Consider the following 18,988-nt stretch of genomic DNA (forward strand, 5'->3'; position numbering starts at 1 on the left):
ATGAAAGTGACAAAATACTCATAACCACCTCGGGCTTTGACATTCAAAGGTCCGCAGACATCGGAATGCACTAACCCTAGAGGGATTTTGGCACGCTCTCCCTTTGCAGAGAAAGAACGTTTAGTCATTTTTCCTTCTAGGCAGGACTCGCATACTGGCAGCTCACCTAAGACGACATTTTTCAATGGACCGTCTTTGGTGAGCCTATTGAGTCTATCAAAGCCTATATGACCTAAACGTAAATGCCATAGATAAGTTTGATCATCATTATCAATCTCTTTTCTTTTGAGGTTTCTAGGTCTAGCTACACTGAAAAGTTCACTATTTAGTGAGATTTGAGTACTCGGTCTTAAAATATAAAGCCCTTGTTCCATTATAGCAACACATATTTGAAATCCATTACGAGAAATTGAACAATTTGTACTCGAAAAATTCAATATATAAGATTGTGTATGCAAACATGAACACTAATCAAGTTTCTACTAAAGTTTGGAATAAATAAAACATTTTCTAAAATTAAAAATCTTTGTTGAAACTTGATGCGGGCTTTTCCTCTAGCTTTGACCGATACTAATTCGCCATTGCCAACTTTAAGCTGTAACTCTTCTGGAAGCAAATTTTCCCAAGTTTCAAGCAGCTGCAGTGAAGAACATACATGGTTAGTAGACCAAGAATCAACAATCCAGATGGATTTGTCTTTCTCTAAAACACATGATTCAAAGACAAAAGCATTACCTTCCTTTGAATTGTTTAGAAGCCTGGGACATTGTTCTTCATGATGTCCCTTTTCATTACAATTCAAACATAGAAGATCATGTCTGATAATTGTACTTGAAGAAGTAGCTTTGCTAGATCCTTCATACCTAGTCCTTTTCCTTCGATTATAGATTGCAAACCCAGGGGGACCCATTGCAGTCAAGTTCCATTCATGGGCTCGTAATTCTGCTTCGAGCTTGTCCATGTCGGAGGAGTTAGAATTGTTGATCATGTAAGAGATAACAAATTCATTATACTCCGGAGGAAGACTATTAAGGATGAGTTGGACCCATTGTTCTCTTGATAAATCAATTCCTAGTAGATTTGCCTTTTGGAACTTCAGATTCATCATCAACAGGTGCGAGTTAATGCAACTACCAGGATGCATTTTCACACTATAGAGTTCTTTTGCTAAGATAGTAACTAGGAGAGGATCGGGGTGAGGGTTATTCATAATGACACTACAACACATCAATAAAACAGAAGTAAGGTTTTGGCTCATAAATTCATACACAGTTTAGAAAATAACAAGTAATGACATATGTTATAGAAATACTAAATCTAACATAGTTTATTTTCCAAGGTATTTCAACAAGCGATACGGTGTCCGTTTAGGCGAGAGTCAAAGCATCATCCATTGAATAGAGTTGTCAGCTCATCTAAAATGATAACCATTCTAGCAACCTTTTATTCGATCAAGATTGGAATTCAGCGTTGTCCCGTTTAGGCGAGAGTCAAGGCAATTCTATCTTATGAGCTTCCACCATTGTTTCATAACTTGCAAGTCAAGTATGGTCGCCACCATTAGGGTGATCCATACCATACAAAACACTTACAAACTACTTATCATGCGAGGTTAAACGGTGCGAAATTGCTAATGAACGTTCCTCCATTAGGGAGGATTACTCACTAAAACAAACGCGGTGTAAAACCCACAATGGAGATCGAATGTCTCTTGATTAAAAGCTCATTATTTAAAAATATTATATGTATTTTGTATAATCATTTTAATTCGATATTATAATAATGAAAAATTACAAATTAAAGTTGGTTTAAATAAAAAATCAACTTTAATTAATTTTCAATTATTATTTAAATTTGAAAAATAAATTCAAATAAATATCGAACAAGTTCTATAATATAATAATGAAAAATTACAAATCAAAGTTGATTTAAATAAAAAATCAACTTTAATTAATTTTCAATTATTAATTAAATTCAAAAAATAAATTTGAATATTAAGTGGAACAAATTTGAAAATATCTTGTTTAAGTTGTTTTAGAAGAATCTAAAAAATCAACTTAAATATATTTCAAATCAGATTTAATTAAATTAAAATTAAGTTGTAACCACTTAATTTTGAAGATATTCTATTTTAAGTTAATATTCGAAAAGATATTAACCTAAAAAATATCTAAAATATTCAATTTTTAGTTAATATTCGAAAAGATATTAACTTAAAAAATATCTTAAAGAATCTTAATAACCAATGCCTAAAATTCCTCAACTTAATTTTGAAATTTTAAATCCAAAAGATATTCAGATTTAAGTTGGTTAGTTGTAGATAACTAAATATCAACTTAAATAGGAATATTTAATGAAAAATTTAAATTAAGCTTTAGAAAGAATCTAGATGGTTATAATTCTATATTTAATTAAATACAAGAAAATACATATAGTTTAGCTTAGAATATAAAATTCTTTAAACTATGGTTTTCTTAAATTAATTTCAAAATAAATGAAATTAATTATGTTGCTAATCAATTTTAATTAGGTTAAACTAGTGTAATTAACCTAGTACAGTCATTCAAACCAGGCAAATGGGCCTTCACAATTGGGGTGGTTCATGTGAGGGGGTGCTGGGTTCACTATGTCGTACCCACTTCTATGGCTCCCAACTCTCACACAAGGCCCAAAAGAGAGGAATTTAACCTTAATAAGAACAACTGTTATTAATTGAATAAGCCCAAAAACTAAATGGGCCTAAATAAATTCTATCAAGAACTATGATAATTTATTTTAGCAACAACAACCTATATGCATCTATAATAAAATTAAACACATAGGCTCACACAGGCACACTTTGGATGGGTCCTATCATGTTGCTAGGTCATACACAGATGAAAGAAGATTGTAAATATACATGTAACAAATTATTAACTTGACCAAGAGAGCCATCAGATCATTAGATCTGGCAAAAAGTAACCATGGCTATTTGCAATCAAGTAATAATAGGTTTTGAAAACTTACACACAAGCTAAAACACATACTCCTGGAACAAGGTTAGTTGGATAGTTGGATGTAGGATTTATTTAATTTTAAATTAAATAATTAATTTCGAAATAATTAATTAAATAAAAAAAATTTCGAAAATTTTAAAAAAAAATTGAAAAATAAAAAAAAAATCGAAATTCAATTAAATATTTAAATTTAAAATTAAACCTACAATTTTGAAAAATTAGGTTTCAACCAACCTAAATATCATTTCAAAAATTTGCTAACTACTTTTAAAATTTAAATGTTATTTTATAAATAAAAATTAAATAAAAAATTAGAAAAGATAAATGAATATCTTTTCCAAATTTTAAATGTAATTTAAATAAATAAAATAACAAAATTTAAAAAATTAGCAAAAAAATCTTATATCATTTAAAAATTATATGATTATAGTTATCTTATTTTAAATTTAAATAAGGTCAAATTATTAAAAAAAAAATAATTTAAAATATTTTAAATCTGACCTTAAATTTAAAAATAAGATATGATATAATCAAATTTTAAAATAAGATAGATTATTAAGCAAAAAAGATAGATACTAACTATTTTCAAATTCAAATTACACTAATATCTTGAATTAAATTTAAAAAATATTAAATTAATTCATAATGATAATTAGAATTGAATTAGGAATAGTAATGGTATAAATATAGAACTACACAAAAAATCGGAAGTTAATTCCGTGAAAAAGCATGAAATATCGAAGAAAAACGAAAAAATTGTGAGCTGTACAGACAGTTTTCGCGATCGCAGGAAAATTTCAGCACAACTCCGATTTTTTCGAATCTTCAAAAAATCATAACTAATTCAAACTAAATCAAAATTGAGTTCTGTAAAAAAGTAACTTGCTTAATTTTTTCCATACTATCCAACGAAAATAATTCAAGAAATAGATATTCAATTATTTTTAACGAAAATTCACAAACACCAATCAATCATCAAATAACACTCAATACAACATGATACCATCCAAAAACAAACAAACAATCGTTTCAAAGTCCAAATTTCTTGCAAGTAAATCAATTACCATGGCTCTGAGGCTAGTTTTTGGAATTTATTTTACCAGGATCTTAGATCTACTCACAAGTATGTTTATTAACATCCTAAATAAGAACTTTCTAAAACGATAAATTAAACACATATAAAGTTTAAGAAACCTTACATTGGGTGCAGCGGAATTAAATGACTCCTTCCGATCAGATCTCTAACCCTTGTATCGTTTCTGTAGCAGAGTATTATCAAGATCTGAACCTGGATCTCTTTCTCTGAATCCTTGATGCTGAATCTCCTTTGCTGATGATCTTTCTTCACGATCTTCCTCACTATGATTGAGGTATTGCTTGCTGTGTGTGGGTACTACTCTAATCACTAAGGTAATTTCGAAATTCTAAGGAAGAAGAGAGAGAGAGGGTGGCGGCCAAGGAAGAGAGAGAAGGCTCAGGTTTTTCTGATTCAGAAAGTGTAATTTTCCTGAAGCCTTCACTATCTATTTATAGCATTCCACTAGGGTTAGGTTTGAATTATTTGGCATTAAAATAATGAAAATATCAGCTTAAAAAGCCTACAAAGGTGGCCGGCCATGGCTTAGTAGATTGGGCCTTGCTTTTTGCAATTTTACAATTTTAGCACTTTTGTATCTGATTTTCTCAAAAATGCCAATTTCCTAATTCAACCATTTAAATGCCAATTCTAACTATTTAATAACTATAAATAATTATTAAATAATATTGTCATTTATTATATTTATTAATTGAACCATACAAAGTATCATAATTAACAAATATGCCCCTATTAACTCTTTCTTTACAATTTCGCCTTTACTTAGTGAAAATTTCACAAATAGACATAGTCTAATTTGTGAATTATAATTGATTAATCAAAACCAATTACATGAGTCTTACAAACAATATTATCTCAACTAGTGCGGGGACCATGGGTCTATATAACCGAGCTTCCAATAAGTAGATCAAGAATTCAGCACTAAAATTCACTAACTTATTAATTCTTCGTTGAATCCACGCATAGAACTTAGAATTGCACTCTCAGTATATAGAATGCTCTATATGTTCCACCATATAGACGCATCATTAGTTATCCATTGTTATAATACTAATGTGATCAATGATCCTTTATATGAATGATCTACACTGTAAAGGGATTAGATTACCGTAACACCCTACTCTGTATTTTATCCTTAAAACACTTGACCCCGTATAAATGATATTTCAGCTTATGTCCACCATTTATGTTCGTTTGGTCAAGCTCGAAGGAGATCATCCTTCGCTTACTATTCGCCAGATAGAAGCTATAGATTCCATGTTTATGCTAGCGCTCCCACTCAATTGCACTACCGTGTTCCCAAAATGTACGTATCACCCTGACCTAAAAGTAGGCTTAACTAACAAATCAAAGAACACGAATAGCCTTTCAAGATTGAGCCTAATCATAACAGGATTAAGAACATTTGATCTAGGATCAACTTGGCGATATTGACTTGAATAGATTTTACGGTAAGTTTAATTAATTCTAAGTCAAAGTTCAATATCGGTCCCTTCCGATGCATACTCCATGCATCCAACCTGAGCTTTACTTTAACCAATGTTCTGGAAAGAACATAGTATTTCTCCAAATACAAGTAAACTCTTGTTGTAGATTATCATATCGATCGGTAAAACCACGTGTACGATAAATCTAGGAAATTTTATTCACATAGTCATGTTTACTTTCCAATGTGATGACAGCACAATAAACATGATCAAGTATGTGAAAAGGGTTTAAGATGAATTTACAAATCAAATAGACAAGCAATTGATAAATTGAACCAAAACATACACAAATGAATGAAAAATACTTCTGTTTCTTTATTGATGTTGAATAAAATAGATTACATTGAAATGAAGTTTTATTTAGGGCATAAAACCTAACAGTATATTCATATACAGTCCTTCTTTTTCTTTTCTATCTTCGAAAGGATAGTTAATAAATATAATATATAGTTTTTTTTTTGAAATAATATATAGCTTTTTTTCACTCTCTCTAATATGAAATAACAAAAAAAAAAAAAAACTGAATTATCCATGCGCGTTGGGTCCACATGAGTCAAAAAAATCATAAAATTATCCTTTACAAAAATATACACTGATATATTCTTAAATTTTTTTGATGATCTTAAAAAATATTATAAAAATAATATCAAAACAAAAAAAAAAAATTACTTACCCTAATTTCGTTTTATCTTAAGAAAAAAGAAAATTAATTTTCTAATTATTTCTTTTTTCACAGGAAAAAATATTTTCGTGTGAGGTGTTATCTTCAATTATCAACAATTTAGAGATTAATTTTTCATTTTCTTTTTATCTTACACACATTGTGTTTCCTTAAGTATTTGAACATCAATTTTTAGTTTATTTTTGGATTAACTTAAGAACATATTTAAATTATCAAGCTTTTTTAAACACTAATATACTACATTCGGTATTTACTTTTTATTTATATTAAAAATAAAATGGTGTATTATTAAAAATAAAATGGTTTATGAGAAATTCATGGGTCACTTTTCATTTATATATAATAAAATAAATAAAATAAATCTCATTAAATCCAAAAAAAATACGATTGGGTTTTTGCTGTTGTACATCTACGATTAGGTTTTCTTTAATTATTTATTGTATTCCTTTTCCTATTACAATTTGGACATTCCCATGGGATCACACATAATATTCCAATCCGCACTTCTCTTTTTTCTTCTTCACAACTTAATAACAAAATATATAAGTAATAATAATAATAAAAAAGAAGCGTGACTTTTATCAAAGTTCACAAAACCAAGCATCAATGGCGAAAAAAACCCAACAAAGTTGACAACTAATAAATGATTCTAAGTGCTCGGCATATGCATTAGTTTCCAGGAGCAAAATTTTTTAAAGTTACGTAATAATTTACATATATGTTGCAAACACAATATACAAAAAATAAAGAAGGATATGAAAGAAAGAAGAGACTATTATTCACATCTAGAAAGGCAGTGGAGATAATAATAGAAACTTTTCATTTTTTTTTTTATCAATTTTTTTTTTCTTTTTGAGTAAAGATAAATATAAAATTTTAATCGCATAAAGTTTTAATTTAATAAAATATAGTATTTTAAAATAATTTAATAGTATTTTGTTATAGAATACTATCACTTTTTGTTAAACATGGTTTTCACTTTTTGTCGACACTACCATATTCAATTTATCAACGAAAAAATGGACAATCTAGATATATGCGGACCCGGCTAGAATGAAAAGTGCAAAATACCAAAATTACACTATTGTCTCTATCGAAGCAAATAAGATTGAAATCCACCAATGACTATCATTAGTTTTCTTATCTACAACTTTTAGACAAATGCTATCTTCAATTATCAATAATTTAGAGATTGATTTTTAATTTTCTTTTTATCTTACACCCATTTAAGTAATGTTTCTTTAAGTATTGGAACATCAATTTTTAATTTATTTTTTGATTAACTTAAGAACATATTTAAATCATCAAACTTTCTTAAACACTAATATATTGCATTCGGTATTCACTTTTAATTGACAACATTATAAAATATAATATTTAGATACACATAATAATAATCTCACCTAATAATTAATAATATTTTTCTTTAATTTTTAATTGTATCACTTTCAAATAACATAAAAAAAAAAACTAGCATAATTAATTTAGTATACGTGCCTCGCGCGTAGTTTTTTGCTAGTATAGATATAGATATATAGATATATAGATTCTTTCACAACAAATTAAAGTTTATACAAGTAATTATATACAGGGGCGGAGCCATGAGAAAAAATTAAGGGGGCCGAATTGTATCATATATAAGTGATAAATATTTCAAAATATATTATTAAATTTATGATTAAAATAAAAATATAAAATGTCTCTCTTGCATATTACGTAAGTTATCTATAAGTGAATTTACACTAAAATTTTAAGTAATTTTTTTTTAAATAATTTGCTGCATAAATACTTAAATTTAATTCTCAGTTGCAGATTAATATTTAAGTTTAATTTTTGACAGTAATAATACATAAATTATATTTCTAGAACTTTCGTAGGTACCTGATCGTTAAGTGTTAAGTCATTATCTACGTGTTATTTTCTTATTGGTATATTTAAATTATTTTTTAAATAAAAATAAAAATTTATTGGGTTGGACTAATAAGAATTGTCATGTGGTAGTTGACTCGACACTTAACGGCTAAATACCTTAAACTTAGATATTTATGGCACAAATTATTCTTTTTTTTTTTCAATATATACTAGTAAACATTCATTTAAAAATGCATCTTTTTTTTTTTTTACAAAGTGTAGTTTTCACTATATTCATAATTGAATAGATGAACATTCCATTTTAATTAGTTTTTAACTAAGTGACGATGATGACTAGACTAGGAAAGCAAGCTAATAGTATTAATGAAAAAAGTAAATATTTTTTTAAAAGGAAACATATATATTTTTTATAGAAAAAAAGGAAAGAAATTGTATTTAGTTTAGCATTCAATATTTTGATGATAAAAAAATTAACAGTTTAAAATTTTAGTTTGACTTCTTTGTGAATGAGGTACACCATATGATAAATACGAAAAACAAAAGTTTGCATAATATAAATTTTAAAAAATATGTACATATATATTTTCTTTGGGGGGCCATGGCCACTATAGGCTTGAGTGTACATACGCCCCTGATTATGGGACTCCAATAGATGATGTATAATAAAAATGAATTTTTTTTAGCTAAAGTGTATAAATGGGACTCCAATAGATGATGTATAATTTAGCTATAATAGCTAAGCTCTTGGTTCAAAAAAAATTGTAGCTACATCTAGCTAAGAAGAGAGAGAGTGAGAGCACTCCCAAGAGCTTCTTTACTCTATTCTTTAAAATAACTCATCAAAACTCTATTTTCTTTATTTTACCTCACACATTTACATTACACCATACCTTCTCTATAATTTTCTCTATATCATTTAAATATTATATTTTTACACATATTTTATTAATTAAAATATGAAAATGAGTAAAAAGAATAATAAAAAATTAATTAATTTAATGAAAGAGAGAAAGAAAAAGTATAAAATATGTTTTACCTCTTCACTATTTATGAGCTAAATGTAGAGAAAAATTTCTTGAAGTTTGGGATGAGTTATAATAGCTAAAGCATTTGTTGGAGCTTAATTTTAAGCTCTTAGCTTTTTTTTTTTAGTTTTTAGCTATTATAGTTCACTTGTTGTGAGTGTTCTGAGCTAAACACTATTTAACTATTTTTTTTATATTTATTTATTTGTTTTCTCTCTTTTTTTTTCTAAAAGTTATTAATTTTTTATTATTTTTTAATTAATAAAAATGTTTCAAAATATATTATTTAAATGATGTTGAAGAAATATAGAGAAGTTGATGTATGATGTAATGTAAACGTGTGAGGTAAAATAGAAAAAGTAGAATTTTAGTGAAGTATTTTAAAAAATAGAGTAGAAAAGTTGTTGGGAGTGCTCTAATAATAATTCTAATGAATCTCAAATTAGGGTTACTTCCACAATAACTAAAAAAGAAAAAGTAAAAAAAAAAATACCCAAAAAAACCATCAAAAGATTAAGAAACAAAATTGTTAAATTGACTGAGTCATATATACATATTACTAATGCTAATCTCTACTGATCAATTCTAATTTAATTAGATAATTAAACCCGATCAAGATTTGTGGTGTGGCCAGGTCTAACTGTACCACGACAAAGCGGACAATGATTATGACAGGAGAGCCACTCATCAATGCAAGCCTTATGAAATCCATGGTTACACTCCACAAACATCTTACATTCAACCCCATATTCGAAATTCTCGAAGCAAATAGCGCAGTCGAACCCACCATCATTATTCTTCTCATCACTACTAATTGGGGATTTTGGTTTCTCAATTCTATACGTGCAAGTAATCGCTACCACAATATCAGTGTCATTCACCGGAGGCAGTTCAGGCGGAGGAAAAATATGTGCCATCTCTAATGGCGGAGGCCGGGGATGACTACTTCTGCTTGCCCTACACACCCTCCTAGGCCGACTACAATTAACTGTGCTGGCGAAAACCGCCAAGACCAGTACTGCGACGAAAAGAGCCAGTAGAAACCATCTGGTCACCATTCGTTGGAGGTCGTAATCCGAATCCGAATCGAACGACGGAATTGGAAACGGAAACGGCGAAGGAGAAGGAGAGTAGTACTCCATCGATTCATCCATTCTTTTCTATTGCAACTCTTTTCGTTTTTCAGCTGAATAAATAGTTTAATTATAATCAGTGTATCTCTATTTATATATGTGTGTTATGCCTACGTGTAATTAAGTATGTGTTTAGTTTTTGCTATTTAATTAATGAATAAAAAATAATATTTAATTATGATTGATATTAACTAACTAATAAATCTGATAATAATTATTCGATTGACACTTTAAGAGTTAAGTATGAGACTAATATATATTAATCCTTTAAAATAAAAGAAGTGAAGCTAAAATCCAGGGAAAGATACTGGGAAATTATGTTATCTTATTTTTATTTATTTATTTTGAAAGGATGTTATCTTTTCATTTTATTTTTATTTTGAAAGGATGTTATTAATTATTAATTTTGAAAGGATGTTATTTATTCTATTTTTTTCTTAAAAAAAAAAGATGTTATCCTCTTTACATGGTTGAAGGGTTTGCTTGCAAAATATTGATACTGAATTATGCGTTTAACTCCGATAGTTTTGCGTTAATTATTATTTAAGATTTTTCTAATTTGTATGGAGTACTTAAAAAAATATTGTGTTACTCCATAAAGATTGCACTGGAACACGAAGTTGTAGTTTCTAATAAGTTTCTAATAAGTTGCCGTTACTTTTTTTTAATAAATTACTATATAAAAAAATTGCTAAAAACATTCATTACTTATTTGGTAAACTGTATTATTTATTTATTTATTTTTTATTTTATTTTTGACAATGAACTTTCATTGAATATAATCAGAGTTTAGTACATCATAGAGAGATGGAGGAAAATCATCCATCCAAACTAATTCGCCATCCACCCTGAGTGGCTGAGTGCACGAACTGATAACTCATGTGCAGCCATATTAGCCGAAGGACGAACATGAATTAGAGATGCCTCAGGAAAATTAGATAGTAAACTAGCAATATCATCTAAAATAGAGCCAAATTCATTACAGAAGGAAGATCTTCTAGAAAAAGCTGAAATCAAAGCTAAGCAATCAGTTTCAAACGAACTAATAGGTAACCCAATAGTAAGAGTCCAATCCAAAGCCACCATTAAAGCTACAGCTTCTGCTTCCATGGCTGCAAAAGTCCCTACAAAACCATAAAAAACAGCTAATAAGGACATTATACTAAAAGAATTATTCCTTTAAAATAAGTTAATAATAATAAAATAACCTATTAATACTAAAACTATCATAATATTATTGGTCATAAATTATATAGGGTGATAGAATAAGGTTGAGAGAATCCTATTGATACTATCATTTACTTAGCCCCTAAAGCTGAGGAAATGATCTCTGTTTAAAATAACCTTTTACACTCATACCTCAACAACTACTAAATTATTGATGCTTGAACATACTGAACCTTAAATGACTTATTCAATGAAAGTGATAAAAAAGTAATAAGATTACATATAAAAGTTTAGCAGCACAATTAATTCCAAAAGTAAGAAATACTGACCGAATAAAGACTTTAAAAGACAAGCCACCACTCCACCTGTGTTATTGCGTATAATAGCACCAATACCTATAGAATTAGTATGCTTATCAATTGATGCATCAACATTGAGTTTAAATTGTCCCATAGGAGGAGTAACCCAACTCGAGGTAGAAGTGCACGTATTCCTTCGTTGAATGTTAATATTTTTCCGACTTGCACTAAATTCAGCATGAAGCTTATGAATTCGTGAGACAACAACTGTAGGTGAAAATTGCTCCCGGCCATGAACAATCTGTGTACGCTCACTCCAAACATACCAAGAGGCAACTAAAAATAATTCAAATTCAACCTGAGATAGCACTTCAGACGCCAAAAGAATAGTTTGTTGAAAGGAAGTTTCCAAAGAGAAATTTTTTAGGAAACTAAAATTAAGTAGCTTCCAAACCTTTCTAAAACCCCGGCACCAAAAGACAGCATGCCCATTAGACTCATTGCTAAAGCCACAAATAAGACAATAAACATTGTATTATTTTATGTCATAAATATTATATGTCATATTTTTATATAATTAGTAAATAATTTGTATTTTGTACGCAGTTGTGTTTTTTATTTTTTAAAATATGGTAATCAAAATCGCACATGATTAACGATACATCGATCCACAATCGGCGACAGCACTTTCTTGAACTAAAATAGCTCATTGTCTAACCGAAGGGCATGTTTTGTCAAACCATGCGCTATAAAATTCTTATAGCGAGCCACATGGGACAAAACTGTCTCAAAAAATTTAGACAATAAAACTACATATAACATCCTCAAACAACACCCCCAACTCATTAAAAAATACCCTTCCTTTGTTGGTTGTTACCAGGGAGCCAAAGTTTTGACTTATAATACAGAAATACTACCTGAAAAAATTAACAATACCAAGAAACAACAGGTATTAGAAAAGAAAATCCTTGAATTAAACTTAATAGACTAAATTCAAATTTAAATACCTAACTGAAAAATTAAAAATCAACCACAAAAAGAGAACGAAATCCCGACAAAAACCTACAGAGAACCAGCCAAAAATATAACCCTTTGGCTAAAAGCAAGAAACTAAGAACACTCAGCAAAACACATGTGATTTTGATTATATTAAAATTAAACTTATTAGCAAAGTCTTAATAATCGTAGGTCCTCCCCAAAACCAAGCAAAAATTAAATAACAATAAATAAAACTATATTACAATAAAATTTAATGAAAATTAAATAAATGAGAAAGAACGATGGAAAAACAATCGAAATATAACATAAAACAATCTACATCAAAATGGATCACAAAATGGATCACTTCTTTTGTCCAATGACCATACCACAAAAATATTGGGATTATATGCCCTAAATAAAACCCATTTTAATATAATCTTATTTGTTATCAATAGAATATTAGAAGTCATTTATGTTTACATGAAGTTTTTATATTTAAGATGTAATATACAATTTTTGTTAAATCTAAAACATATAGTTATTCACAATTACAGTGATGTCAACAGATTGGAAGGTAATTGTGATTATATGCTTCAAAAGTTAATGTCCCATGATTCATCAGTGTACTGGATTTACACTAATGTGATAGTCAGCGATAAAGTTTACTTACACCTTGGATAAGTATTATGTTCTTTCCAGAACATTGGCAAAGTATGCTAGTATCGGATGTATGGAGTATACATTGCACTTGGATCGATATTGATCTTGGTAAAGATATTATAAACTTATTGTTGTATCTTTCTAAGTCAATTTCACTGGTTGATCTTAGATCAAAAGATCTTAATCTTGATATGGTTAAGTTTGATCTCAAGTGTCTTATTTATGTTCTTTGAAGCTCGTGCGGGTGAACACATATATCTTGGAAACATGATAGTACAATTGAGTGGGAGCGCTACTCATAGATATAGAATCTATAGCTTCTATCTGGACATAGAAGTAAAATGATAATTTTCTACGAGCTAAGCTTAATAGAGATAAATGGAAGAGCTCTTATTTTAGTAATTATATTAGTTTACTGAAATATCATTTATAGGAAACTAAGTGCTTTAAGGATAAAATACATTGAGGGGTGGAACGGTAAATTTATCCCTATGTAATGTAAATCATTTATAGAGGATCTTTGATTATTGGAATTAGAACGATGGATAATTTCATAGCGTATCTATACCGTGGAACTATAGAGCGTTCTATATAATTGAGAGTGCAATTCTAAATCTAATAGTGGCTACTGAGAGTAAGGCTTACAAAGTATGAAACAATGGTGGAAGCTCATAAGAGAGAATGGTCTTGACTCTCGCCTAAACGGGACAACGTCGGATTCTCATCTTGATCGAATAAAAGGTTGCTAGAATTGTGTCCATTTTATACGAGCTAACTGCTCTATTCAATAAATGATATCTTTGACTCTTGCCTAAACGGGACACTGTATCAGTTTGTTAGAAACCTTGAAAATTATTTAGGATTGTATGTTTTTGTATTTTCTCTTGTCATTCCTACTTCCTAAGTGCTAATAATTTCTGAATGTGTATGATTTTATATTAAACCTTAGTTGATTTCTATTTATTGATATTTGTAGTACCCAATATGACTATGAACAACCCAATGGTGTCACTCTCTGGAGCTAACTTTGTCAAATGGAAAGAGAACATTAATATTGCTCTCATAGGTGAAAATGCCCTGTTTGTGTTGACTGAAGAGGCTCCTGAACAACCAGGTGAGAATGTGACCAAGGCATTTAAAGAAAAGTTCTAGCGTTGGCAGAATGCTAACAACAAAGCTCGATATTTTATGCTGTCTAGCATGGTCGACACCTTGAAAACAAGGTTTGCCAATACTCTCACAGCTGCAGATATCATGAACCAGTTAACTGAAATGTTTGGGATGGCGTCAGATCAAGCCGGTTTGAGGTGACCAAGAATTTCATCAATGCATGGATGAAACCTCATCAGAACGTGCGTTATCATCTACTCAAGATGACTAGTTACTTCCAGGAGGCTGAGAATCATGGAGCTATTATAGATCAGACAACTCAAGTGAGTTTGATCTTGAATAGTTTGACTCCAGCTTTTCTGCCCTTTACATTAAATTATGTCATGAACAAGTTGACTTTTGACTTCCACGAGTTAATCAACAACCTTCAGACATTTGAAAATTTGATTGGAGGACCATAGAAAGGAGGAACTAAAGCTCCTAGTTCTGGCACTGCTAATGGTACGGCTAAGGCTGAGGCAAAATTTGCCTCTGCTTCGAAACCCAAAAAGAAGAAGTGGAAGAATAGCAAGAAGCCTCTTAATGCTGTTAACACAGCTAATAAGAAAAAGTCTGCTAATCCCAATGCAAAGGAAAAAGGAAAGTGCTTCTATTGCAACGAAAAGGGTCACTAGAAACCTTAGTGTCCTAAGTTTATGGCAAAGAAACAAGGTATTTCTATCCTTGCTATAAACTCATGTGTTTTAGAGATTTATTATCCCCTTAGGTTATTTATTCTGGATCTACTAACCATGTTTGTTTTCTTCTTATTTCAGCTCCAGCTGCTTAAACTTGGATTGCTATCCTAGTGAGTTGAGTCAGATGGTTGGACAGAAGGGTGGAGATTGTCCAAGTGAAGATGAAGCTCGAATCTTCTTTATTTTTGAATTAATTGTTTTAGTCTATGAACAATTTAGTTTCAATTATTAGTTTGAGATTTTATTCCCTATTTCATATTTATGCAGACAATTCATTGTGACTTTTTTTTTGAGATTATTAATAAAATTCTCTCTTTAAGAGGTTTTCATTGTGAATTGCTTTTATGAAATTGAGCTTCATTTTTCTTTAACTTGTATGCCAATACTGTATTATATTTAGATATTTATCATGTTTGTATGTGTTTTGTGTTTTATTATTGATACAAAATCTATGGTATATTATTCTCTACAAAGAGATAATACCACATAAACATTTAGAATTTAAATTCGATGTTTATGAATAATTGTTAAATCTTATGCAATTATTAATATTTTGTTTAATAAAATGATCTTTTGATCTGATAGGGGTGGAAGAACTTAAGAAGTAATATATGCAGTTCAACGATCTTTTATACCTTTTGAACTCTAGATTATATTCATAACTCCACAGGATCTCTATAACACTTAGGGGTGGAAGAAGCTATTGACGTATGTAGTTTATTTTGAACTCTAGACTATACTCAATACACCACAGTATCTCTATGACACACATATTTTTATTAGATATGGATGTAATATAATAAAAAAATTAGCAAATTATTAGAACTTATTCTTGAACCTGTATTTTGTTCCAATTAATATGTTACTGTAGTAATAGAAATAGATACCAATGAAGTTCTTGGACATAGCATCACAGTGCCTTATCTGAGTGGGAGAATTTTAAAATTCCAGCCCATCTTTATTTGGAAGACACTAGTGATGGTTTACTTTGTTATGATCATGATAGGAACTTTAGAATATAACTAAGAAAGTAAATCTAACCATTCATATGGATAGAAATAACTTATCAGAATTCTAAGGATAAGATAGGAGAATTTTGCAAAGTCTATTCGAATGACTTAGGCAAATTCCCTAGTCCTCATGAAATATTTTATGGTATCTTTTATGATTTCTTAATCTTAAGCAAGTATTGTACATTAATGTTATACTAGAATGTTATGTTGATGACTTAGTCTAGAAGGAACTTATAGTTTCAGACTAAGATAATATGTCACAACAAGATACCCCTGAGAGACTCCTACTGTTGAGTGGGAGTCATCTAAGATGTAATCAAACAAGGAACATTAGGAGACCATCGAGAAAGAATCTCTAAAAGTGACATATATGTTAGATGATAAGGGTGTACATTAGAATCCTTATATCTACACCAACTCATAACCTATTCGAGATGGTAGTTACTCTGGGGGTGGAGGAATTATTCTAGAAGGATGTAAAAACCCATCTAATAATAATTTAAGCTCCATCAGTGAAGCTAAATTACTTTGTTGTTTCGAAAATAATGAAAAGTTGTTCAGCTGAAGAAAGTTTTTAACTGTTTTATCTCTATTCCATTTTTGGATAGAATTAGAGACACGTCTTCTGTATATTCAGATGCACTTAATAGGTAGTAGAGAATTCAGCATCCCTATATGAGTAATGCATATAGAAAGTGATGTTGCATAATATTTTATGAAAACAAAGGAAGTAATGGTGGAGAAATCAGTTGCTTACCACAGACTTACAGTTCATGTAATTTGGGTTTAGTAAAATACACTACACTTGATCTGGATATCAAGACAATAGATGGTCATAGTGAAAAAAAGATGTGGGTTTTAGGAGCATGAACAAAAAGATTGTCATAGTGAAATGGTTTTGCAAAAAAGCTTAGATGGTCAAAATGTACCTAAAAATTGATTATGGCTTAAGGAAGAAGATCCAATATCAAATTGTTTTATGGCTCATCAGCAAGATCAAATATGCCTTTGAGAAATTGAGGATGCAGAGAAATAGGGGATTGAGATATTGGGAGGCGATGAAGGTAGAAAGGAAGCTGAATTTATGGGTGGCCCGAGTAGGAAGAAAGATGAGCTAGGGACGTTGATGGTGGTGTGAAAGATGCACGGTGGTGCTCGATGGCTGCAGAAGTAACTGCTACAATGGTTGAGACGGTTGAGATAGATAACAACGTGGGAACTAGGAATATGGGGGGAACAGTTTACAAAGTCAAAGAAAGGGGGACTACCAAATGCTAGCTATTCAAAAAGTTAATATAACAAATATGGGCCTTCTTAGGAATGATAGTGGCAATGGGCCAAGCACAATAGGTTGCACTGAAATGGGTCTGCTTGAATAACACTTATAGCCCAATTCATTTAAGGAAACCTTAACCGATGATAATATTGAAGTTACTCATGATGCGAATAGCTCAGTTGGAGCTAAAAATAATTTGAAAAAAAAGGAAAAAGGAAGGGACGAACAACAGTGCAAACTATGAAGAGACGATTTTTTCAAAAAAGGAAACAAGTGCAATCTACTAATGAATTTGAGATTGCGATGGTGGGTAATTTTGTTTTGGGGATCTCGACTCATGGGGAGCAGACAAACTCAACGATTATGGGACAAATGAAGAAAATTTCCATAAAAAAAACAAAGCAAGAAATTGTAGGCCATATTGATTTGAGCTCTCCAGGCCATATTGTAGCAGGTGTGGCAGGTGAGGATTTTAGGCCCTAGACTTTAACTTTTTTTATGGTCATCCTGATGCTAGATAGCGTAAATTTTTGTGGGAATTGCTTAGAAATATTAAAAATGAAGTTCGTGGGCCATGGTTATCTGTGGGGGATTTATATGAGATAGTGAGTTTAGCGAAGAAATTTAGAGGTCTATTAAGAGGCTCAGCTGGCATGGAGGCTTTCAAGGAAGTTCTGGATGATTGACAACTTGTTAATTTTAGCTCTGTCAAAATAGAGCTAACCCGATGCAATGAGAATAAAAGAGATCAAGTTATGGAGTGTCTGGACCGTGGTTTGTGTAATTTAGAATGGCTACAACAGTTTGATGGTGCTGATATACAACTACTTGATTGGTGAGAATCTGATCACCGAGCAATGATTATTGAGGTGCCTGTGAGATTTGATGGGGATAGATGCGGCCAAGTAAAAAGAAAGAGTTGTTTTCACTTTGAGGAAGCATGTGAGAAAGAGGAGTGTAAGGAAATTGTTAAAACTATTTGGAGTGGGGAGAGTGAAGTCTGTTCAATTGGTGCTTTTAAAAGGAAAATTGTAAGGGTGGGAAAATTTTTACAAGGTTGGAGCAAAAAAAAAGAAGTTGTTGAATGGTGAAATTGCAAAAATGAAAAAAATGCTTCATGAGCTTGCCTTGCTACAACAACCTGGTACCTGGACAAAAGTGAAAAAAGCAGCAAAGTTAAATGTTCTTCTTGAAAAGGATGAAATGTATTGGAGACGAAAAAGTAGGGCTCTTTGGTTAAAATAGGGGATCAAAACACTAGGTATTTCTATCATAAAGCCTTAGCAAGACGGAAAACAAATAATATTAAAGGGTTGGTGGACTCCTTAGGTTTTTGGCAAGATGACAAGATTCTTATGCAGCGCACTATAGAAGATTTTTCGGCACTTTGTACACGGCTTCAGAGGTGCAATGGGAAGTTGTTCATGAGGTTTTGGAAGTGGTAAGGCCAAAAG

General features: G+C 30.4%; 1 protein-coding gene across 1 annotated transcript; it reads right to left on the minus strand.

Moving 5' to 3' along the window:
• Window positions 1-9,546: 9,546 nt before the first annotated feature.
• On the minus strand, window positions 9,547-10,499 carry LOC115720385 (E3 ubiquitin-protein ligase ATL23). The gene has a single exon (XM_030649537.2). It carries the CDS (start codon window positions 10,310-10,312, stop codon window positions 9,761-9,763), a length of 552 nt encoding a protein of 183 aa, XP_030505397.2. The 5' UTR covers window positions 10,313-10,499; the 3' UTR covers window positions 9,547-9,760.
• Between the last annotated feature and the right edge of the window lie 8,489 nt (window positions 10,500-18,988).

The sequence above is a fragment of the Cannabis sativa genome, chromosome 2 (genome assembly GCF_029168945.1).
Source record: "Cannabis sativa cultivar Pink pepper isolate KNU-18-1 chromosome 2, ASM2916894v1, whole genome shotgun sequence".
In the NCBI taxonomy this organism is placed as follows: Eukaryota; Viridiplantae; Streptophyta; class Magnoliopsida; order Rosales; family Cannabaceae; genus Cannabis; species Cannabis sativa.

Coding starts and splice junctions, on each gene's coding strand:
- LOC115720385 (XM_030649537.2), bottom strand. CDS start 10,312: ATGGATGAATCGATGGAGTACTACTCTCCTTCTCCTTCGCCGTTTCCG.